This window comes from Bombus vancouverensis, chromosome 2 (genome assembly GCF_051014615.1).
Source record: "Bombus vancouverensis nearcticus chromosome 2, iyBomVanc1_principal, whole genome shotgun sequence".
Lineage (NCBI taxonomy): Eukaryota > Metazoa > Arthropoda > Insecta > Hymenoptera > Apidae > Bombus > Bombus vancouverensis.
In genome coordinates, this window is record NC_134912.1 from 18,297,671 (window position 1) to 18,321,332 (window position 23,662).

General features: G+C 30.1%; 5 protein-coding genes and 1 pseudogene across 8 annotated transcripts; 3 read left to right on the forward strand and 3 right to left on the reverse strand.

Moving 5' to 3' along the window:
- Positions 1-554: 554 nt before the first annotated feature.
- Positions 555-1,169, reverse strand: LOC117166593 (uncharacterized). The gene is made up of 3 exons (XM_033350683.2): positions 993-1,169; positions 803-904; positions 555-694 (listed from the first exon to the last, which is right to left on the reverse strand). Exons 1-3 carry the CDS (start codon positions 1,108-1,110, stop codon positions 555-557), a joined length of 360 nt encoding a protein of 119 aa, XP_033206574.1. The 5' UTR covers positions 1,111-1,169.
- Positions 641-9,941, forward strand: PIG-V (phosphatidylinositol glycan anchor biosynthesis class V). Of its 2 annotated transcripts, none has more exons than XM_033350678.2 (3): positions 641-688; positions 7,910-8,023; positions 8,251-9,941. In XM_033350678.2, the coding sequence occupies exon 3, from the start codon at positions 8,466-8,468 to the stop codon at positions 9,939-9,941; it is 1,476 nt and encodes a 491-aa protein (XP_033206569.1). In that variant the 5' UTR covers positions 641-688; positions 7,910-8,023; positions 8,251-8,465. The 2 variants fall into 2 exon arrangements, with proteins under 2 accessions (XP_033206569.1, XP_033206568.1); XM_033350677.2 differs by lacking the exon at positions 641-688 and adding an exon at positions 5,385-5,494.
- On the reverse strand, positions 1,885-4,790 carry LOC117166592 (uncharacterized; annotated as a pseudogene). Its single transcript, XR_013060038.1, has 4 exons — positions 4,772-4,790; positions 4,600-4,692; positions 2,356-4,372; positions 1,885-1,984 (listed from the first exon to the last, which is right to left on the reverse strand). The product of XR_013060038.1 is annotated as an uncharacterized LOC117166592 (transcript).
- Positions 5,549-7,743, forward strand: LOC143302389 (pyruvate dehydrogenase E1 component subunit beta, mitochondrial). The gene has a single exon (XM_076624209.1). It carries the CDS (start codon positions 6,452-6,454, stop codon positions 7,523-7,525), a length of 1,074 nt encoding a protein of 357 aa, XP_076480324.1. The 5' UTR covers positions 5,549-6,451; the 3' UTR covers positions 7,526-7,743.
- A 163-nt stretch (positions 9,942-10,104) lies between the features above and the next one.
- Positions 10,105-15,123, reverse strand: LOC117166587 (putative ATP-dependent RNA helicase DHX34). Of its 2 annotated transcripts, none has more exons than XM_076624196.1 (15): positions 14,028-15,123; positions 13,757-13,923; positions 13,454-13,660; positions 13,246-13,378; positions 13,043-13,177; positions 12,716-12,872; positions 12,435-12,621; positions 12,157-12,351; positions 11,880-12,089; positions 11,442-11,810; positions 11,200-11,375; positions 11,014-11,124; positions 10,820-10,941; positions 10,451-10,709; positions 10,105-10,378 (listed from the first exon to the last, which is right to left on the reverse strand). In XM_076624196.1, the coding sequence occupies exons 1-15, from the start codon at positions 14,713-14,715 to the stop codon at positions 10,105-10,107; spliced, it is 3,390 nt and encodes a 1,129-aa protein (XP_076480311.1). In that variant the 5' UTR covers positions 14,716-15,123. The 2 variants fall into 2 exon arrangements, with proteins under 2 accessions (XP_076480311.1, XP_033206566.2); XM_033350675.2 differs by having other exon boundaries at positions 12,716-12,948; positions 13,029-13,177.
- Positions 15,124-15,912: 789 nt separating this feature from the next.
- On the forward strand, positions 15,913-19,587 carry Zip88E (Zinc/iron regulated transporter-related protein 88E). The gene is made up of 4 exons (XM_033350883.2): positions 15,913-16,591; positions 18,352-18,685; positions 18,801-18,968; positions 19,290-19,587. The coding sequence occupies exons 1-4, from the start codon at positions 16,233-16,235 to the stop codon at positions 19,497-19,499; spliced, it is 1,071 nt and encodes a 356-aa protein (XP_033206774.1). The 5' UTR covers positions 15,913-16,232; the 3' UTR covers positions 19,500-19,587.
- Positions 19,588-23,662: the final 4,075 nt, after the last annotated feature.

The following is a 23,662-nucleotide window of genomic DNA, read 5'->3' on the forward strand; positions in this document are numbered from 1 at the left end:
TGTTATATATTAAACGAAAATAGTATTTTATTTTTACTATAATATAAAACATATATGTGAACAATATTTTAATTAACATGTTAGAATGTTTCAAATAAAATAGCGACCTAAAATATTTGTCCTTATAGTATCATATTTTACTTATACAATATTTCTATTATATTATATTGCTTACTTTTCAACTATTATTTTCTATCATTAAACATATTTAACATAAACATATTTTGGATGATCATATTAACTAGGACGTTATTTAAAAGAAATATATTTTAATTATCTCTTTATACAGTTTCAGTAATTACATTTGAAACAAATGTTTTAAATTTTATATCTATTTTTGCTTATTTATGTCGTTCAATTAAGATGTATTGTCTGCCAACATATTGGTGTAGTTTTTTTACAAATATGTACATAAAAGAGTAGAAGAAACTTGCAATATTATTTAATGAACAAACAAGATTTACAAGTAGTACAATAAATTTTATAAATTTAAACGAATCAAGTGTTACTTCATCATATTTTATATATTTATATCTTGAAATGAGAATTTTGAATTAAAAGTCGCTCACCCGCCCACCATTTTGCCAATCCCCCCACTTTGTTGGATCTTTTTCGCTATTTGTTATTAGTTCTCCATTATTTGGATCAGTTTCCACTAGTACTAAGTCCACGAAACGTTCTTTTGGAGGTACCCCTATTATTATATTTTTTTATAATGATTGTATCTTATAAATTTATGGTAATCAAATCTCATATTAATTTTAACTGTTATTTCATGTAACATATTACAAATTATACTTACTAGGTATAGGTTGCAATTTTAATTTTTTATGAAATTGTTTCATTCTTATTGATTCTTTTTTCTCACCTTTTGCCTCTGGTTCTTTAACTCGCAATAAACTACCTATGTATGCATATAGCAAAGAAGTATCCAGTATTAAATTATCAAAATTATCGCTTTACAAACGAAGGCTTATATCTATGTTGGATACCTGTTGAAAATTCTTTCGATTTAGTATATATTAATGATTTTGTAGAAATTTTATGTATGGAATCGACTATACTGGTATTAATATGTTTCAAAACGAGTTTTAACTTCAAAATATCCATATTTGTAATGTCTTGTAATATCCTTATTCTTTTGTTATACTTCTGACACACATTTCTTACAAATATGTATATATAATCTATGTACATATATACAATTTTATATATGTTGTCAGATGTTTTATATTTTCCTTTTATCATTGTAATTTGATACTTAATTGTTTATCCATTAGTTAAAAATGTTTGTAAAAGTATAGTATGACAGAATAAAGCATGATTCTCTAAAAGTGAAGGCTACATTTTTTTAATGTAAATATATTTATTATTTTATACTTTATACATATACACAGTAAATTTTTTATTCTAATTTAAATTGCTAAATTATACATATTTTTAATTGTACATCTTGTATAAACTATATTTTTTATGTACATACAATGCACTAAAAAATATTTAGAAATCTGTTACTCGACCTTTCCTTTCCCAATCACCATATCGTGTTGGCTCTGGTCCACGTGGACCTCCTACTTCACCTGTTTCCGGATTAGTATCATTTGGAAATGGTTTCAATGGTTCTTTTTCTTGATAAGGATGCTTGCCTTCTTCCAGTTCTTCCAATTTTTCTATTGCATGTAAAACAATTTTATTTTACTACCACTATTTTTATGAATAATTAATATTATATATTTAATAAATTTCTTAAGGGGGTATTCTAGTCTAGAAGCATGAATTTCGGGCGATTTTTGAAGCTCTGTACAAACGAAACAAAAAATATTTTTGCTATCCTTTTTTTTAGAATTTGTTTATTGATATTTTAAGATTACGTAAAAAATTCACCGAAAAAAACTCAAAATTCACAAATTTATGAGCTGGCAAAGTGGGTGGTGCCAAAAAAAAAGGGTGTCCTGGCGTGCATGATTTCAACCCTTTTGGTCATCTGAAACAAAAAATGCGAACGGATTCTTAATTAGTATAGATGCCGCTATAGTATGAACCTTGGAAAAGTCAAAACAAGATTTTTTTTAAAAAATGGCGGCCGTTTGAAGGAAAGTTTCTTGTTTCGCATGTTTTTTTAACAATTCCGAATGTTTAAAAAATAGTAAAATTAAAAATTTTGATCTGAGCGTGGTTCAGGCGATAGAGGAATGTTATAAAGAACATTCATACCAAATTTCAAATAAATCGGTTCATTAGAACTTGAGATATCGTGCATGCCAACTCGAAAAAAGTAGTTTCGAGAAAAACGCGTTTAAAGTTTTGAGACAAGTTTCCGGCAATTTTACTCATAGAATGGTACAGCATATTTACATATCGGCAATTCCTGCTCCATACAAGAAACCTTCCTCTACTTCAAAATGCTTATTCTCCGAAGTTCTTTCATGGAGACAAGCAGTCCTGGCTTCCTTTGATGCCTCTGAAGCTCGGAGTTCAGAGCGCTCGATGCGAACTTCGTCTCGCCTGACTGCGAACGCATGAGCTTCTGGGCCAATCGTGATTCCCATGACACTTAAGATTTTTAATATGGGTATAAAACCTTCATTAAAAATACATACTGCGAGGAAAGTGGAAATTTGAATTGTCTGCGTTCCTGCGTGGATGTACTTTGGAGTAAAAGTCCATATTAATGAATTTAACGATTCGTTATTATTTTGGGTTTCAGAACCCAAACATCGTTCCAGTAAAGTATCAGTTGATAAACTTTCATAAATTGGTTTTATTACTTTTAAAACGTCGTCATTTAGAGGAGAATTTTCATGGTCAAATTCGTCAATAGTACCGTCGGCCACAGCTTTTTGCCACTTGCACCAACTAGATGAACCAAGTGAACAATTCATGTGTTGAGGATTCTTGTTGGTTGAGATTTTATGATAGTAGGTTGCCCACACATCTCTCTTCATGTCTTCAACTGAATCTGGATTTCGACGAATTGCCAAGCCATAGTATAAAGATAATTCATTGATAATCTCATCAGTGAGTTTACCAGCGCCTTTGCCGCCAAAACCTTTATTATCCTTTTTTGCTTTACGCAACCGTGCACCCATATTACTACTATCGGGTCATCATCGTAGGGGTTAATATAAAGAATGCCTTTGAAAGTTTTTGAGTCACCATGTCCAATGTATCAGACATATTTAGCATTATGCTTGGCTTCCGACCTTTCAAACATTTCAACAATTGCGTCAACCTCCATTTTTCCGGTGCTTCCTTTACGATTTATGGTACAAGATTTCTCATGCTCTTCATACCAATCTTCATAAGCCTTGATGTCATAATTTTTTTTGTGTTTCCATTGATTACACCCTTGGCAAAAACTAGATTTTACTATGGTATCAACAACTTTTTTACTGTATTTACCAACGAGCGTAGTAACACCAAAGAGAGAATTGAATTCTCTTTTTTTCCAGGTACCATCGCCGGAAACAGTCAAATGGTTGGGATTAGCTGTAGGATCAGACTCTAATATTAATTCCTTTTCTTCTTTTATGGCTTTTGAAATAATTTGATCGTAAACTGCTGAAGCGGCCACGTATAAATTGTTAAGACAGCTATAATATGTGCTAATGGTCAAGCCTTGGCAAATGTCCATCATAGTACAAAATATGTTGATACCTTCTCTTCCAACTCCTAACAATCTCATAGCTACTACAAGTCTACAATTCACTTGAAATGCTTTATTGATAAAAGGCGATGATTGAACATACCGTACTTCCTCACACCCACATTATATAGCAATTTTAAACCCTAACCCATGAGCAGCTGTACGAGAAAATTTAATATCTTTCTTACATGTAGAACACAGAATTAACGATGAAAGTGTGGTAAAAACAGAGAAAAATTCTAAAATATAATAGCCGTAATTGTTATTAATTAAAACTTCTTCATCTTGCGAACTTTTCAATTTTGCTGCAGATGCACTAGTGAAACTGGTTTCTTCTTCTACAGTAAATTGATTACTGGAAAATCTTCTCTTCTTTGGTCTGCATGCCCGTTTAGAGCTGAATTTTTAATGTTTTTTATCCATTTTACTTTAAAATCTCAATATATAAAACAATTTTTACTTCCAATATTTATAAAACGTTGTCAGAGTTAGCACGTACACGTTGCTTGAAGGCTGGCTCAAAACTAACTTGAAATAAGTACTAAGATGAAAAAATTCCGACAAAATACGTTTTTTTTGGCCTTGAATTAAAAATACCTTTAAAAAGGCATAAAATACAGTAATGATTTTATGAAGGTTTTCATACGTAGGTACTCGGGCAGCGTCTACCGTTTATTGCTCATTTGTCCCGGTCGGATCGGAGCACATGCCGCGTCACAAAAATGGCTATAATTTATAAAATAATTGAAATTTTAAAAAATCCTTTTAAGGGCATATTCTTGAATGTCTAAACTTTGGAAATATGAAAAAAATTTTCGATTTTTTCAAATTTCTAGACTAGAATACCCCCTTAAGGGCATATTCTTGAATGTCTAAACTTTGGAAATATGAAAAAAAATTTTCGATTTTTTCAAATTTCTAGACTACAATACCCCCTTAAGATAAATAAATACCTATAGGTGTACGTTCTCTTAATTTTTTTCTAAATTCACGCATTCTTGGACTCTCAGACATTTCATTTTCCTTTGAAAAGAGGATTTGAAATTCTAGAACCAAAATTGTCACATTATTCTTTATATTGTATTTAATACTGCAGATATTGTATTTAATTTTTAAAATACTTACGCATATGTAGAAATTTAGTTGGAAATTTTGTAATTTCATGATTTACTTTTAGTAATTTACTAAAAGTTATAACATTTGTAAACATAACCTTATTCATTATAGTCTTTATATCTTTCTACGATTAAAACGAGATTATGTATATCATACCATACTGAAATTACATAAGAATATATAAGAAATTACTGTTAATGATTTTATTATGGCACAATTGTTATCATACATAATACTTTATATTATATATATATTTACAGCATTAAAAAAGTATACAGAAGATATCACTTATAGTAGGTGGTGAAACAATAAACTGATACATTTAATTTTATATAAACATAGAAGTGAGCACAATAAAAATGACTATTTAATATCTCAGTGAAACATCAAAGCTTGTATGACAGCCGAATTTAATTGTTAAGGAAATAACTGTTAAAATCTCATATGATCTCATTTTATACCTATTCCGTTAACTAGAACTGTAGTCACTAGATTTCATTATTTAAATTTTATTGTAACAATTAAATCTATTAAATAATGTATTAATAAACATAAAAAAAAAATTAGATATTACATTTCTTCATTATAAGCTTTAAGAAAACTAAAAATAATTTATTTCCTCATTTGACTTCTTAAAGTAGTGTTTTTGTTGTCAATAGTGATATCATTATTTGTTATCAATTTAAAATAAAGTAGAGTTTAATAAGTCTAGTTGATATGTTTATACTAGAGGTAATCTAATCAATTACTATTATAACAATACTGATAAAAACGCGTAATATTTCAAACTTAATATATGTATATTAGAATTAAGATAAATTAAATATTCTTTTTTTTCTTCTGAATAGGTTAGAAAAGGTTTACAAATTCATTTATCAAATTTTGTATAATTTAATAAAATGTGTTTATTACAGTATTACTCATCGTACATTTTAAATGATATGGTATTCTCTTTTAAAAAAATTAGAACAGAAGAAGATTAATGAAGGAGATTAGTGAAAAAAAGAAAAATTAGAATAAATGCAATTTTGATGTTAAGTTGAATACAAACATACAGTTTTAGCTGTATTTAAAATTGTATTTAAAACCATTTTCGAATTGTTGTGTATGTTACTGTGACATTAAAAAAGTCGATTTATATTCGATTTATGTTCCTACTGGAAACATTATTTTTCATAATTACATTATTTTTATCATGTCAGCTACAAAATGTATTAATTTTGATGCGATTCTTTTAATATTTGTCTCTAAGATTAAGATTTTTTTATTAGAAGTTGATATAGAATATAAAATATATATGTACTCAAATGTGCAAAAACATTTATTCCTTTAAGTAGGCCATGGAAAAGTGGTTTTGTATTTTACAATATGAAGTTTAAAATACATCGAAATTATTAAGTCTTATATAATCTTTATATATGATTGTCATACAAAAAAGTCTTTAAATAATAAAATTATCATTAATAAGTAATAGTGTAGTCTGATGTATCACTATTTACCCATTTTTTATTATATACTGCCAAAAGTAAAAAAATTAATGCCTAATGTATGCAATTCGTTATACAAGTATATTGTCTAACCTGAAATATATAAAGAAGGAAAATAGATGTATTATTGTTTTGTCTTAAATTTTATAGTTTTAAAATATACAACTTATAATATACTATAATTATATTTTTATGATGTAAAATGCATTTCATATGCTTCTTAAGGAATACTATGTTGTCAAACATACGTATTCTACAAAAACAAAGCTATAAATATGTTACACAAATGACTGTAAGAGATGCATTAAATGCAGCTCTTGACGAAGAATTAGCACGAGACGAAAATGTATTTATTTTGGGAGAAGAAGTTGCACAATATGATGGTGCTTATAAAGTAACAAGAGGTCTGTGGAAAAAATATGGTGACAAAAGATTAATTGATACACCTATAACAGAAGCTGGATTTTGTGGTTTAGCCATCGGAGCAGCACTTGCTGGTCTAAGACCAATATGTGAACTTATGACATTTAATTTTTCAATGCAAGCTATTGATCGAATAGTAAATGCTGCTGCTAAAAATCTTTACATGTCTGCAGGAAGATATCCTGTACCTATTGTATTTCGTGGTCCAAATGGTAATGCTAAAGGTTTAGCAGCACAACATTCTCAGTGTTTTGGAGGATGGTACATGAGCATACCTGGTTTAAAAGTTATGTCACCAACAACTTGTGAAGATTATAGGGGTAGTTTAAAAGCTGCTGTTCGAGATCCTGATCCTGTTGTAATTTTAGAAAGTGAAGTTTTATATAATGTTCAATTTCCTGTATCAGATGAAGCTATGGATAAAGATTTTGTTATACCCATTGGTAAAGCTAAAATTGAAAAACCTGGTAAAGATATTACTTTAACTGCACATGGTCAAGCTACCTTGTATACAATGCAAGCAGCAGAAATTCTGGCAGGAGAAGGGATAGAAGCAGAAGTGATTAATTTACGTTCTCTTAGACCAATAGATTGGGATACAATTTTTAAATCTGTTACAAAAACACACAGACTTATGAGTGTTGAATTAGGTTGGCCTATATGTGGAGTAGGCTCTGAGATTGTGGCAACAATAATGGAAAACCCAATATTTTTCCAACTTGATGCACCAGCAGTCCGTTGCACTGGTATTGATGTACCTATGCCATATGCAGAAAATATCGAATATGAATGTACACCAAAAGATCATCATATTGTAGATTATGCTAAAAAAGTTTGTGGTGTAAAAATATAACTCTGCTACATGTCTGAAAAAAATTGTATAATTTTTTTATATGATAACATTTTTTTGTATAATAAAATATATTTATTGTAATAAGCCAAAGCTGAAAAAGTATATACAAATGCAATAGTATTGCATTTATATAAAATTGAATATGCAGAATAGAATCATGCTTTTGTAATCTTAAAACTGAATTTAAAATAAACACATGTATATTATGTCTTTAAAAATTATATTCTTATTTAATGACTCTTAGTTATTAGGGTACTGATAGCAGGTGAATAATTGCATTACTAAATTGAATTTTAAAAAATTCTTGTATCGTGTAGCTTACTAAAAAAAAAAAAATGATTCATTTGAAAATTGCAATATGTATGTGTCTAATGTTGATTTCAGAATATTTAAATTCGATGCTGTACTGATGGCCTGCAGGATATTGAATGTTGAAATATATTGGTGATCATACTGATTGCTGTACAAATGAAGTTCATTTATAACTTGGCTTCTTAGGTAGGTCATATTTATAACAATATTACAATATTATAATTAAACAGGAAATAATTTTAATTAAAAATGTAATTTTTATATTTGGTAGTTTATAAATTAGTATATTGAAAACTAATGTAATAAAAATAAAGGAAAATAAGGAAAAATATGTGATAAATAGAAAATATATAATAAATTATGAGAATTAGAAGAAGGTCATTAACATAATGTAATTTAAATATTTTTTTTAGCCACACACTCTTATAATATAACAATTATGAGTTTGAGAGAAAGGAATACGTTACATAATACGTTTAAAATCTTTCTGTCTACATATAGTGAGAGAATGCCTATCAGAGAAATTAATTTATATTGACAACTGGAAAAGAATTTAAATTGAATTTTAATAGAAGAAGTATAATTAATAGCAATATTAAATCAAAATATTGCTATATGCTGTAATAGAATGTACGAAGCACGAAGGAAAGTTTTTTGGTTTGCAATAATTAGTAGGATAATAGTTTTAAGTTTACAATTCTTTTTTAATTTTATATGTCCTGATCACAATGCAGATGCATTTAAAGCTCCTACTGATAATTCTGAACAAATTTCATTATATGACAGTATAGTAACATTTCTATTTAGTGGTCTTACACGATGGGATGGTGAATACTTTTTGCATATTGCAAAATATGGTTATACATATGAGAACACATTGGCCTTCTATCCATTGTATCCTATGTTACTTCGAATTATTTCTGTTCCTATAAGAAAAATATTCTTTGTATTAAATGTTAATAGTTCTATACTTATTACAGCTATGTTAGTTAATATTATATGTTTTGTAAAATCTGCTGTTATATTTTATGATCTTAGTAAGGCAGTGTTAAAATCAACAAGTGTAGCTTATAAAGCAGCAATATTGTACTGCATAAACCCAGCTACCATATTCTTTTCAGCTGTTTATTCAGAATCTTTATTTGCATACTTATCATATTACAGTATGTTAAGATCCATTAAATTAGATCCATATGTATCTTTTCCAGTAGGTTTATCCATTCTTACAAGATCTAATGGAATGGTTAATATTGGTTTCCCTATATATTATCAATTGCAAAATTTGTTACATACTTATACAGAAAAAAATGTAAACTTTTCATTAAAAACACTTTGTCAATTTATTTCTAAAATAGGTACATTAAAAATATTTTGTCTAATGTTTAATACAATAATTATATCAATAATTCCATTTGTTTTGTTACAAACATATAATTATCTTATGTTTTGTACTCCTAATTTAAATCTAACATTTATTCCTGAACATATTACTAATTTTAGTATAGTTAACAATTTAGTGTTGCCTGGTAATAGTAATGTAGAATGGTGCCATTCAAAAATTCCAATGGCATATTCTTACATACAAAAAAGATATTGGAATATAGGATTTCTGAATTACTATGAAATAAAACAAATACCAAACTTTATTTTAGCATTTCCAATATTGTATATTATGATTAGATGTATAAAGGAATATTTTTTTGAACATAAGAAGTATTTTTATACATTGGGATTTATTAAAGTTATTGGAAATGATGTAGAAACTGAAAGAAAGAAGTATCCAACTGAAATGTTAGTATTTGTTATTCATGGTTTATTTTTAACTATCTTCTGTATTCTATTTGTGCACATTCAAGTAAGCACCCGTTTAATAAGTTCAGCAAGTCCATTGATATATTGGTATTGTGCTTTGTCAATGTGTTATTTATGTCCTAATAATGATAATAATTTATATGATGATAAGGAAAATGTATTTTCTAAGTGGAAAGTATTCTTTTTAACAAAGAAGAAATATACTTTGAAGGATAAACTTATATTTTCCTATTTTATAGGATATGGAGTTGTAGGTTGTTTTATGTTCTCAAACTTTTTACCATGGACATAATTTTATATATGCACATATTGTAAAAAGATTATATAGTTAATTTATAAACTTACAATGAATGTATATACAAAAAATGTAAAATATCACTATGTGAAAGATATTGCTTCATTCTATAATGAAATATAAGATTTAATGTACATTATTATATTATCAAATAAATACTTTATTTAACATGAGATTTTTTATGTTTAAGAATTTCAATTGGTGTTAAGTATAATATTTGTGCACAATCAGAACATTCATATGCTTGTGCATTAGGTTTACGTTTAATATTGTCATGTTTTTCAACATCTTTTATATCTGTTTTAACACAGGATTGTTGGTGTTGTAATTTTTCTATGCTTGTTAGAATTGCTTGCATGTTACAATTCGAACAATGCCATTGTGTTGCTAAAATTTCTGTAGAAAGTCGATCACTCCATTCAGTTTCTTTTACACTAAAAAGAAATTATACTTTTTGGTTACTTTATATTATTTTGTTTTGTTATAAAAATATATTACTAATTTACCAATTATATGTAATAGTGTTTGTTACGCGAACTCCTCCTTTAATTGAGTTGGGTATTACTACAAAATCTGATTGAAAAGGGTTTGGATCTATCAATATGCTGTTTTCACCACATCCCACATATATTGTTTTAAGATCAGCCGGTAAAAGCCGTTTTAGTGTATATGGAACAGTTGTATGCATATATTCAATTAAATCCTGAGTAAGTGTGTACTCAAATTCACTGAAATCCTGATTTTCATCATTGCTGGTACTTGAATCTGTAAAATATTTATGTATTACTTTTAGAATATAATATGGAAATTACAACATAAATACATTTATAATATTACATATTAACTTAATATTTTTTACATGTTTCATTCAATACCTTGTAATTGTTGATTTAATAAGAAATCCCATTTATGTCGTAATTTGGTAGCTTTCATCAGTAAAATCTGACCACTATCAGGTATAGGAAATTTTAATTCTAACCAGGAATCACATATCATTCTATAAAAAATAAACAGATATTAATTCAATAAAGATTTTTTTTTAATTTCATTATATATAATATGTACATACATTGAAAATGTACTATTTGTGTCGATTTCACGTGTAAATAAAAGTAATGTTTGTGCAGCAGGCATTCTAAGTGTATTTACTAGATAAGGCTTTGTTGTCTCCAAAAGAGATCTGTTAAATTAATATATGATCAATCAAAGTAAAAGTTTTCATATGCTATCTTAAAATATTATTAAAAGAACTTACAAATATGTTAATATTGTATGTTTTGGACTAACGGCAGTTTTACTTTTAAAACCTGGTATTGATACAATATCAGCTTCCTCCAATTGCAATACTTGGGGATGATTTCCAAAGAAACTCATTGGGTGTAAAGCAATATATGGTTTTGATTTTGTATGAAACAGTTGCTCGTTTGTTGTCTGCAAAAGTTCATATTATGTAACGACGAATAATTAATTTATTTTAAATATATACGATAATATTACCTTACAATAATTAAATTCATCGGCACATGCAAATTGTGGATATAAACCACTGCAGAGTATTAATTTTAACATTGTTAAATCTTTATAGCTACATGCAGTGGCTGCTGTTAATAGATTTTGCACTTGATTTGGATCATTTTTCATTCGAAATTCGATATCTTTTATGTCAATTTCACCATCATCATGATCATTATCTTCTAATTGAATATCAAATGATTCTAGTTTTAATTGTTTTCGCTTTCTAGGTTCACTTTGCTTGTAGGTTCTTTTTAATGATTTTAAAAGTTTAAGCTCTCCATGTCTTATAGCACGTTCTGCACTGGACATAGAAGAATTTGGTTCTGGGAGACTCCTCAGTAATTTGCAATCCTGTTAGTTAGAAGCAATTAATTTTTAAATAAAGTTTGATAAGCTAATATTAGAAAATTAATAATTTACCTGAAGTAATTCCTTAAACTGTGCTCTCAATTTTGTCATTTCATAAAATCTCTGTTCCTCTAAACCTCTTCTTTTGCACCATTTTCTACTACTGTTACCACTACCTCTGGATTCTTGAGAACTTTGTTGTTTTACTTCTAACCATTCTCTAAATGCATTTAGTAATGTTATTGGATCACCATGATCAGATTCCAATTTTTTCCTAGACGTCTTCAGAATTATTTTTCAAGATTATTGTTTTTTATATGTAAAAAATGTATGAATTACATTTTATTACCTCGCATTCTGAATCCCTATATGCTCTATTTGTAAATGGTGTTTGTATGCTTAAGGCAGCAGCTAATGACAAGACTGGTTCTACTTGGTGAAAAATAGAACCCATTATTAACATTTTCCCTATTGTTATGTCAACAGGTAAGCGTGCAAGTGTTTTTCCAATACATGTTATTTTTTCATTATCCGTTAGCGCACCCTGTAAATTGGAAATATTACTTTATTTATATTAATCATACTCGCGTGTATAGATTATTATGTGACTTATATAAGTATATTAACATGTTCTTTTAAAGATAATATAGAATTTTCAATGTTTTCTGGTGAAGGTGGTTCTATGAATGGAAATTTTCGTGCATCTGGAAGTCCCATTGCAATCATTTGTAGAAGTAAGGAATCTAAAGGTACACGTTGTAATTCAGGAGTTGAGTATTTTTCCAAAGACATATATTCTTCTTCAGAGTATAATCTATAAAAAAAATTGTTTGATTTAAGATCTTAGTACATTAAATCATGAGAATATTACGAAATATATATTCTAGCTTAATAATTGACTACGATACCTATAACATACTCCAGGTCCAGTTCTACCAGCTCTTCCTTTCCGTTGTTCTGCGCTAGCTTTGCTAATCCAAAATTCTTTGAGTCGTTGCATTTTGCATGATGGGTCATAACTCATTTCTTTTACTTTCCCACTGTCAGCAACAAATCTTATTCCATCTATAGTAATAGAAGTTTCAGCAATGTTAGTAGATACAATACACTTTCTCACTCCTTCAGGAGCAAAATCAAATACCTTTAAAAAAGAAAATATGACATCAGTTCTATCAAGATTATAAACATGAATTTTTTGAAGCAAACATGTAAAAATTTTACTTTATCTTGCTCACTAATAGCTAGGGTGCTGTGAAGTGCTAAGATAATCCAATTATTTTTTTTTTGACTATATTCTTTTGCTGCATCTACAACGGCAGTAATTTCACTCATTCCACTTAAAAATATTAATAAATCGCCTTTTTCTTCAGCTGAAAATATCAATTATTACTATGATACAAGTGACTAATTTTTGTTGTAAGAAAGTAAAATCTTCTACCTGGATATTTTTGATCAATCATTTGCATTATTTGTATATAAGGACTTGGATTGAATCTATCATTTTTATATCGAATATCTTCTATAGTAACAGGCCTGTACAACAACTGAATAGGATACAACCTTCCAGGAACCTACAAATTAGTTAATTACATACTATCATAATATCATTTTTAATGGGTTTGTCAGTTAAATGATTATAAATATACCTGTATTACTTTAACATTTTCCTTTGAAAAATAATTATTAAAAAGTTCAATATTAATCGTAGCAGACATAAGTACTAATTTTAGATCTTGCCTTTGATTAATAATACATTTCATAATACCAAGAAGAAAATCTCCATGTAGGTGACGTTCATGCACTTCATCCAAAACAATTACATCATAAGGTAATAATTCAAATTCTCCAGATAACTATGGAAAACATACAATATATCAAATATATATTACAATTACAATATTTAACATGTAAACTATATTACTAGACATTTATTATAGTCTTATTGTTACCTGTCTTAACAAAAGACCTTCTGTTATAAATGTAATTTTGGTATTTTGATTTCTTTGCTTTTCAAAACGAATTTGGTAACCAACATCATTGCAGTTTTCTGTTAATGTTTCAAAAGCAACACGTTTTGCTAAAGATATACAAGCTATTCTTCTTGGTTGTGTACAAGCTATAAAAAGTATTTTTTTAGTATAACATAATATTTCTTGAAAAATTATAGTTTGTTCAATATAATATTTGTAATCTTAAATATAAGACTTATATTGTATGTACCAATTTTTTGAAAACCTGCTGTATATAAGTATTGAGGCACTTGAGTGGATTTTCCACAACCAGTATCACCAGCTATTATAACTACCTGTTCCTGTTTTATTGTTTCAATAATTTCATGTTTATATTGATAAACTGGTAGATTTACTTGTGATTTCCTGAGTTTTTTTAACTTGGCAAATTTTTCTTTTTGCTTAAAGTCTAAATATAAAATAATTATGTTCTGAAACTTCAATAAGCGTTCTTTTGTTAATGCTTTAACTGGCATTACACGTGCGAATAATTCATTAAAATTATAACTTAATTTGAAATTTATGCAATGTAATTTGTGGTATGTTTCTGGCACACCGATAGTATTTAGTGAAAAATTAGGTAAAATATCTGGTGTTCTTAGTTTTTTCTGTACAGTTTCATATTTATTAACAAATCTCCAAAAATCATCAGTATCCTGGATTACATTTAAATTTCCTGAGAATATTTTATTCAATTCATGCTTATATTTATTAAAATAAAAGTCTTCGGTATTCTTATTAGTGATTTCTTGAGAAAAATCACTTTTTTGGTCTAAAATCTCTTTTTTATCATAATCTGTACTGTATGGTAATTTTGAATCGTATTTACTTTTCTTTTGTTCATCATCATATTGATATTTACGCCTAAATTTATTATTAGATTTGTATCGTGAACTCATATTTTAATTAAGAAAAGCAGCGTTTTAAATTGTCTCATGTAACATAACCTTAGCAGTACGTTTATAATATTTAATTATATTTGTGATACCAGTTAATATTAATTATACTTATTATTTATTACAGCTTTACTAGTGGCAACTTTTTATACAAATGTAGGCTATGTCGATTTTTATTTGACTTTTTATACTACAAAATATTTACATAGTCGATTCTCTTAGAAGATAGAACTTAGGTTTTAAAACACAATCTACATTTTTCTATGAAACACTTCCTCTTTACAGCTCATATTTTTTGTTTTATTGTATGAGCGAAGTTTGTTTAAATTAATATATTTACATCTTTTTATGATTTAGCAATTTTTTATCTAATTGTCTCAGAGAAAGCCACTGGTTCATTGCATTCATTATATTGATATTTAACATTTGTCGGTAATAATACGAAATCAATACTAATAAATTTAATTCTTTAATTATCTTAATTTTTTTTCTTAAAATTAAGTTATATAAATATAAGAAATCAAAAGCATATACATAAATACGTATAATTTAAATAGTATTTTCAGTACTTCTCTTGTATCAAAAACTTTTGAAAAATTAAACTTTTTTTGCTTCAATCCCTAAAATATCGATGATTTTGATTGCAAATGTGATTGTTATGTAATACTATTAATCACGTTTTTAGTATTTATATAATCAAATAAATGTTCATAATCCTTTCTAACGGGTCGTCGAAAATTGATTAAATAATAAATTGTACTTATTTTAAAATATTAACGTGTAAAGGAAAATATCTTTGCAAACATATTTAGTATTATAAGGATACGAAGAAATATGTAATGTAATAGTATAAAAATCGAAAGTATTTATTTTAATTAGTCTTAATTTAGTATTAAAAGAATATAAATATAATTATATATATACATATTGTACAAGGTAGTAATATCATAATCTTATATAGAAATAGTATTTATGTCGTACGTTTACAAAATAATGTTTAAAAATACTTCTCTTTTTATAAATATACATTTGTGCTAAAATAACATAATTATATACTTATTAAAGAGCGTATTTTTATACTTTCGCTATTTAAAGAAACCATTCTGGGTAGTTAAATAAAGAATGTAAGAATATATCGCAGAAGGTTATCAATATCAAATAAAACTGCGATCGCTGCCGTCTCCACCTATGGATCGCTTCCGGCCAGTGTTACTTTACGCGTTCTCTATGCTGCGTCATTTATCATTGACGGCCGTTAAATCTCGATACCACGGTATACCACGGTAGTTAGTGACAGATAATAACGAAGTCACGGGTCTCGATACGATGCCCATTTTCAGACGCGAGAACCATCGAATTTTCCCGATAATCAATTTTCGAGAGAGAGGAACTCGTGATCGCGTTCGTATCTCTCGAGTCGGTTGACCTTATCACGCTTGCCAGATTAGCGTCAATCGTTTTGATGAGTGTTGCTGCCAGTGTCAGTCAGCAGTGAACATATTCCGTGCATCGTCTGGAAAATGATGGTCACCGTGGTCCAGGCGAAGCTCGCGTCGATGATCATCATCGGCGTTGGCAGCTTTGTCGTTGGTGTTGCACCGGTGTGTTTTGTTTCACGCGTGAGATATCTTCAACAGAAGCTCCTTCTCTCTTGCACACTGTGTTTTGGTGGTGGCGTTCTGTTCGCAACTTCCATTCTGCACATGTTACCGGAAACACGGGAATCTATGTCTAAACACGCAGAACTACTTTTTTCATGCGGATTTCTTCTCTTGTATCTTATAGACGAATGTGTCCATTATTTTTGGGGCAGTGAAGACCAGCATGTTCCGCAGGAACATCGTTACGAAAACTCGAACTGGAATAATGGAAACCAGGCGTACGTATATAAGTACATGCACGATTCTGTTTAATATATCGTGATAATCAAAGATTACTTGTTTAAGAAAAGGATTCTGGAGTATTCTATTGGAGTATTCTATAGCGATACGATGATTAATGGCACTTTCATATCGGAATGGAATTTTTTATATTTAGTTGTAGTGTTGCAACTACGAATTATGTTTACAAGCACTATTTCAAGTTGCTGACATGTCATTTAGAACGTAAAAATTAATGGACAATAGACCGATACACAGAGTAATAGACCACAAATTGAAGATTTTATATGTCATTTCTTTTTATATGGTTGTTTCTTGTTATTCAGAAAATTCATTTTCATTTTACTTTTCTAGAGTACATATACATATACCTATAGAAGTATATTGATGTAGTATGTATATATTTACATTGATAAATATTAATATATTAGTACACATATAACATCGTATATAATTCTACGTTAAATAACGTGAAGAGTTTCTTAATCAAGTTTACGAAAGTTTATCAATTAATAGATAAAATTCGTTATCTGCTACCTTACAAACTATCTTTTGTCTCATCTACTTAACTTTGATTCTTTTCCAAAAATAAAGGTTTCGATATACTTGTCAACAGTGACGTTTAATATTTTAGCAATTTTATCTATTGCAGAATAATAGCAGTTTATTTTAACCGGTTTATAAGATTTCTATTTCTAAAATAGCAACTTACATTTAACTTCTGTATTTAACCAGTTGATTATTTCGTCTGCAGCTTGAATGAATCAGCCAGTAGTAGCTAATCCTATGTTTAATCCTAGATCGTCTAATAATATACTCCGTGTCTTTGTAAATAACTGATAATGGAAGAGGAGCAGGAAAGTGGTGAGAAGTAGAAATGATATGTTCTTGCGCTTGTCTTCTGATAACTGTGTAATTCTTTTGTTATTTTAATATTATTGGTCGCTTTGGTGTGAAAAATCGGCATAATCTTTGTATGCGGAAAATCGAACGTTAATACGAAGATTGAATATTAAATCAGAAAGACTGATTTATCATTTGATTATCATTGCGATAGGTTGGGTATATATATGTGGATAAATCGAAATGGGCTTAAAATTGGTATGGATCATTTTTTACATTTTTGTAGTATATATATATATATCATAAACAGCAATTTTGCTTTTTTTCATAATTAAATGAATTACAATAAAATAAATACGAATTTTCTATCAAAATGCGTATGTATACTTTCTCTTTGTATTTGATGAGATCAATTGAACTACTTTGATATGGTACTAATCAAATGCAATACAATTAAAAGATATTAACACGAGATTATCTTTCATTACTGATACCGTCTGTTTTTTTCCAAGCTTGATATAAGAATCGTTTGCACGAAGACTAAGCTGATTTTACGTCGACAGATTGGCTCGCCGCTTTAAAATTCATCTTGCGAGATATTAATGTTCCAAATATTATTTAACTAGGAATTTAATTAAAGAATGTCCACGAACGATGTTACAAGATATAATTACGGTAAAATGAATATAAACGTGGCTCAGAATACCGTGGCCATGGTCTGCTGGTATAAAACGAAATTCACACAGCGTATAAAACGTCTCGAGCTGTTATATCTTTTCTAGCAATGATAGATTGAATTACCAGCTGGGATCAATTGAAATTTCATTTGTGCTAGTTGCATCAAAGTCGACTGATGAACCGGCCATTCGTACGTAAAGTGAAAGTCAATTGTGAAAATGGATTTGTGGATTTACAGGGAGCGATGCCGGAGTCACTCGCATCAAGTGAGCTATAACACGGGTACGCGGACTGTCAGAGGCGTCCCCAATGCCGACTTTAATACGTCTTATCAGACGAGTCTAGACGGAAACGGAATGGTCAGCAACTGGGAACGCGAAGGTTACGGAGCGGTACAATATACACCGACCGCGCCACGTCATTATAACAACGAAGAGACGTTTTTATGCCATGGCAATCATTCAGAGCCGTGCTCAGATTCCAATACCAACATCATGGGACTTTTATTGGCGCTCACGGTCCATGCTGTCCTCGAAGGACTGGCGGTTGGCCTGCAAAAGGCTACGTCCGAAGTGTGTAATGCTTCCAAATAGTGTAAACGTGATACGGACGATACGATATGGCGATAAATCGAGGATATCTATGCATTTATGGGGAATATAATTTTTGTATAATCTTTGATTACAGGTATTTTTGTTAGTTGGAGCAGTAGCTTCCCATAAGTTCGTCGTTGGATTCTGTTTAGGATTAGAACTAGCCGGGGCTAATAGCACTCTTTTTAGGCTCGTACTAGCAATCTTTGTATTCTCCGCTGGATCTGCAGTTGGTATAGGAGTCGGAATGTTAACATTCAAAGTGAGTAAGAAATTTACGTCTGTTTAACTTGGTTCCAATTTACAATCAATATGGTTCTTTGACCTATGCTTAATCTAATTTCATACAAATTATATTTCCTCGTCGTATATCTAGATATTTAATAAAAATCGAAAAAATGATTTAAGAGCTAAGAGTTTAATCAATTGTAATTTTTGAATAATATTAATAATTTAAGTTTAATCGTTCTAATTTCTGAAAGAGACTAATTCTAATTAAAATGATTTAGTTGATTGAAAAATGAACGCAAGAGGGTTAAATCCCAGGAATAGAAAACAGTAATTTGCGTAATGATTTGTGTAGATGCAGAATAAGTGGACAGACGTAGCTGTACCGATTCTTCAAGGTTTAGCAGGTGGAACGTTATTGTACGTAACGGTTAGCGAAATCTTGCCAAGAGAGAGGGCGAGATGGCACAGAAATCTGCGACGATCCGCCGGCGTTTGGCAGCTCTTGTCCGTGATTCTTGGCTTTGTCGTTATTTACCTTTTGAATAACTACGTGGCAACGTGAATTTACAATTCTACTTTTAGCTATTTGATAGAATAAATTGTTCAACAAACGAAATTCAATAGTAGCGTATCAAGAACTACAAGGGAAGCGCGAGCTTCTCTGGAATAAATTTACCCGAGAAGCTATCTTTATTCAGGTTTAAATACAAGTTTCACGTACACGGAATATCGTGACGAGAAAGAGATACAAAGAGCTGGAGCAATTGAATGAGGAGAGACAAAAGAGAAAAGATAACGCCCTTTAAAATATTGTATAAAAATAGAATGTTGCAACGAAATCGATAAAATGTTTTAACTCTCGTTTGTTCTATTTTTTTACACGTTCACAGTTTGTTGTTTAAAGAGTATAGAATACAAGTTACAGTACCTGCAGCTTGGATGTTTGCGATGAATTTATGAAAGGATTTCCAGAATTATGTAGGACAGAATTTTTATTTTTTATAAAGTAAAATTACGTGTAGTTTTATCAAGTTGGTGTTTACCAAATATTATAGACGTGAAATTGAAGTTCATCCGTCAAGTTACCATACAAAACACAATTATTTTTGTATCGCGTATTTCATTAATTTTCATCAAAATGAATCATCAAAATCAACAATAAGAATAATACGAATCACTAGTTACATCGCGCAAAACAGATAATGAATACAATTAGCGAAATAGATTATTAACATATTCGCTCGTCAATAATCACCTAAGTAATTCGTTAATGTTAACGATTACAATCACTAGCGTGAATAAAATCTACCATTACTTTTATTTTTATACGTATACCTCCGCTTTATGTAGCGAGAATATCTGAGTAAGTGGATGATCGAGGGGAAAAGTAATAAAACCTATGTCATGAGATCTGCAGCTTCAGCCCATAATTACATCTACATTACCGTTTATAAATATCAGGACACTTACAGAAACTAAGATAAGCATAAGATATATTTATTTAGATAATTAACATAAGATTTATTTAGATAAATTTATATAAAATTATAATTTATTTAGATAAATAACAGAGATATTTATTTAGAGTTGGCTTATATAAAAATCTAGTCTACGAATCGCCAATCTTTTTTAATCATATTCACAAAACTATGATTTTGCGCTGAATTTACAAATTATTAATCTTCGTTTGCATATCAACGGAATCTCACGTAATTCAATATTTAGCGGAGTGGCGTGGGGGTTAACTTACCGCAAGTTACGCCACCGATCAACTCGGCTATCCTCCTCTGACTATGCAACGCGCACCCTAATCTACGTTACAGTAAGCATTTACCATCGCGTTCATTAGCATCAAGTTGTTGCTGATTCCTTGGCAAGATTAGCACAATCGATTCGATTAACGTGTACGACACGACGAACAACGAACAAGATTTTACGCGATAACAAACGTGACAACGAGAGCTTTGTACATCCAACGAAGCTTTAAACGAATCGAAAGACGTATCTCTGTCATCATCAAACGCAACGACGCGACGCATTGAACGCGAATTGTGAATTATTCGGTCTGTCACCACAGAGATTGGGAAAGTGACGTATCTTTATTAGCATCGTTGTCATTTCCCCTTTCGTCAGAAGCTACCCCATTGACAGAATTTGACTAATCGTTCGTTTTCATCTCTTCTTTTATCCATTTGATCTGTCCCATTTCGTATCTTTTTTTTGTTCTTTTTTTTACGCTTGTTCGAAAAGTGGTGTGAAAATATCGTATTATATTCATTTTTATATAATTGATTTTATTTTAAAACATGCAGGTTGCTTTTTTAATACCTTTCTCTTTTACGCTTGTTTGTTTTAATTAATTACTTGCAGCTGTATCATAAGTATCATCGAAATCACAAGTTGGTTTTATAAATTTTCGAAAACATTAATCTGCTTTAAAAATTGTCTTTCAATTGTAACATAACGGATAATCGACCGTTTTACTATTTCTGTGATCTCTGCGAAATATCTGTACTTGCATAAAATACGTATGTATATACATTTCCAGATTGGTATCGAACTTTACCAATATAATCATTAATAATCACTACGGTGCCAATGAAATTTTAAAACGTAGTATATTCGTAAAACGCGTTTACGAATGTTCGAATATTTCCAGTGAATCGCCGCAAGTAAACCGTACGTAGTGTCGTTCGATATCTTCGATAACAACTTCTCTGAGCAAGCGAAAGTTTATCCAAAATTCCCCTTATCGAAAGTATAATCCGCAGGAGAGTAAAACTGTTGGAGGAATTTTCTTGAAACTTCACGAAATCTTTTATGCGGCTCACGTGGAGGGAGCACGAACGTTCAATCGACTTTAAATTCCCTAATAAAGGATCGAAACGCGAGTTCTCGCGATAGCGTGGCAAGCAAGACGATGACAGTGAACTTGATCCGATCTGATATCATCGAGTATCAAGAAACCGTGCTTATCTTTCGCTATAGTGACCCAACTTTCTGCTTCTGGCCGTGACAGAAATCAATGCATTTTGTCGACGAAGAAATAAACGGAGCTCGTGCATTGAATATATTTGCGATCGGTCGACTCCAAAAACATCGAAGGACCAGCAATTACATGGAAATGAAATTTCGATGTTATCGTCGTTGGTTTTGCTGGGATTTAGTTTGGAGTTTGAAGTGGTCGTTTCGAAGCTTTCATCGATTCTCGTTTGATTCGTCTTGAACGCATTACGGTTCGCTGTTTATTCCCTTCGAGTTCAGCGTTCATGAATTTTACAACGAGATGGTGTGATAGAAGATCGAACTTCTTTTAATATAAAAATACTTTTGTGAAATTGCATCGTTTCATTGAAGAAGATAGGCATTACAAAATTACACGGTTATTTGTTGATCATCGATAACTGTTTCTTCTCTTCTTTACTTTTTTATTCCTACGTATTTTTTAAATTTGGTAGGAGAAAGTAGTGTAATGTCGACCAAAGTTAATTCTATTCCATACAGTATAGTACAATACGGTCCCACATTATTTACTTTACTATTAAAAATTTTAATTTAAAAATATTATTAAAAATGATTAAAAAATTAATTTAATTAATTTTTGTACATGATCCGAGACATTAAACGTAGAACGTTATTTTTCGGAATAATATCTGCTTTTTCGGATAATTAATTATTCTAGGCGACGTCGTCAGCATTAAAACTAGACGTTCGCAACAGGAAACATAAGAGGAATTGCAGGAATGACAGGGAAAAGTTCGCGATATTTCCGATTTATTTATCAGAGGCTTTGATTATGAGATATATATTTAATAAACATTTACCGACTTTCCTTTCATCAGTTCGTGTACATCGCAAAAAAAAAAGCAGATATTTATCGATGCTAATATGGATGAGATTAATGTGTACTCTGGTAAATATTGACCAGCATGAAATACATCGTTCAATGTGTAAATTCTAAATCGGTTTACCCAGTTTCAACAGCGACGTAAAATTTTCAACGAATCATTAATAAATACCCATACACGTTGAAAACACATTCCCTAAATACGTTTATCAAAGAGTAGAGATTATTAAAGAGTGGTTAATTCAAATTGAAATGGCGAATATTTTGTTTAAAGAAATCGAACTATAATGGACAAAAATTGGAGATGGTAGAAAGTATATTCGTTTGCTTCGTTGAAGGAAATTCGTTCCTGTTATTAGCTCCTCGATCGAGAACATATTTTACGACAAATAGAAAACGTAGTACTCTCGTTCTACTCTCTTTCCACTTTTCTTTCCTTCATTTCTTTTTTCTTCGCCGATCGAGGCAATTTCTTGGCCACCGAACGCGTAAAAGAATTCCACAGACTTCTTCCGGTAATAAACCAACTAATAGAAAACTTCATTCCACCAAGGCAGAACGATCGGTGCGATTTAAAATTAGCCGGTCGCTTTTAACTGGAACAAGATAAATCCCTTCCCCGGGCGGAAGTAACGAACGCGATTACGAGAGGGAAGATAAAACGAACCACTTAGGGCACGAATGTATTCCAAGAAAGTGCTGGATTCAAGTAACTCGCTAATGGATTAAATTCTCCGGCGTAATTTTACGTTCTAAACAATCGATGCGCGGGGAAGGATCCCGTCATGGGAAACAGGCCAGCGAGACAGGAAAAGAAAACGTTCAAACCGACTCTATAATCGCGCTGCAATTACCGTCAGGCAGTGGACTCGCGAATT

Coding starts and splice junctions, on each gene's coding strand:
- Zip88E (XM_033350883.2), top strand. CDS start 16,233: ATGATGGTCACCGTGGTCCAGGCGAAGCTCGCGTCGATGATCATCATC. Junction 16,592..18,351: donor TGGAATAATGGAAACCAGGC/GTACGTATATAA, acceptor GTGGATTTACAG/GGAGCGATGCCGGAGTCACT. Junction 18,686..18,800: donor TGCAAAAGGCTACGTCCGAA/GTGTGTAATGCT, acceptor CTTTGATTACAG/GTATTTTTGTTAGTTGGAGC.
- LOC117166593 (XM_033350683.2), bottom strand. CDS start 1,110: ATGGATATTTTGAAGTTAAAACTCGTTTTGAAACATATTAATACCAGT. Junction 905..992: donor ATCGAAAGAATTTTCAACAG/GTATCCAACATA, acceptor ATGCATACATAG/GTAGTTTATTGCGAGTTAAA. Junction 695..802: donor AAAATTGCAACCTATACCTA/GTAAGTATAATT, acceptor ATATAATAATAG/GGGTACCTCCAAAAGAACGT.
- LOC117166587 (XM_033350675.2), bottom strand. CDS start 14,715: ATGAGTTCACGATACAAATCTAATAATAAATTTAGGCGTAAATATCAA. Junction 13,379..13,453: donor AAAATGTTAAAGTAATACAG/GTATATTTATAA, acceptor ACTAATTTGTAG/GTTCCTGGAAGGTTGTATCC. Junction 10,942..11,013: donor ACAAATAGTACATTTTCAAT/GTATGTACATAT, acceptor TATTTTTTATAG/AATGATATGTGATTCCTGGT.
- PIG-V (XM_033350678.2), top strand. CDS start 8,466: ATGTACGAAGCACGAAGGAAAGTTTTTTGGTTTGCAATAATTAGTAGG.
- LOC143302389 (XM_076624209.1), top strand. CDS start 6,452: ATGCATTTCATATGCTTCTTAAGGAATACTATGTTGTCAAACATACGT.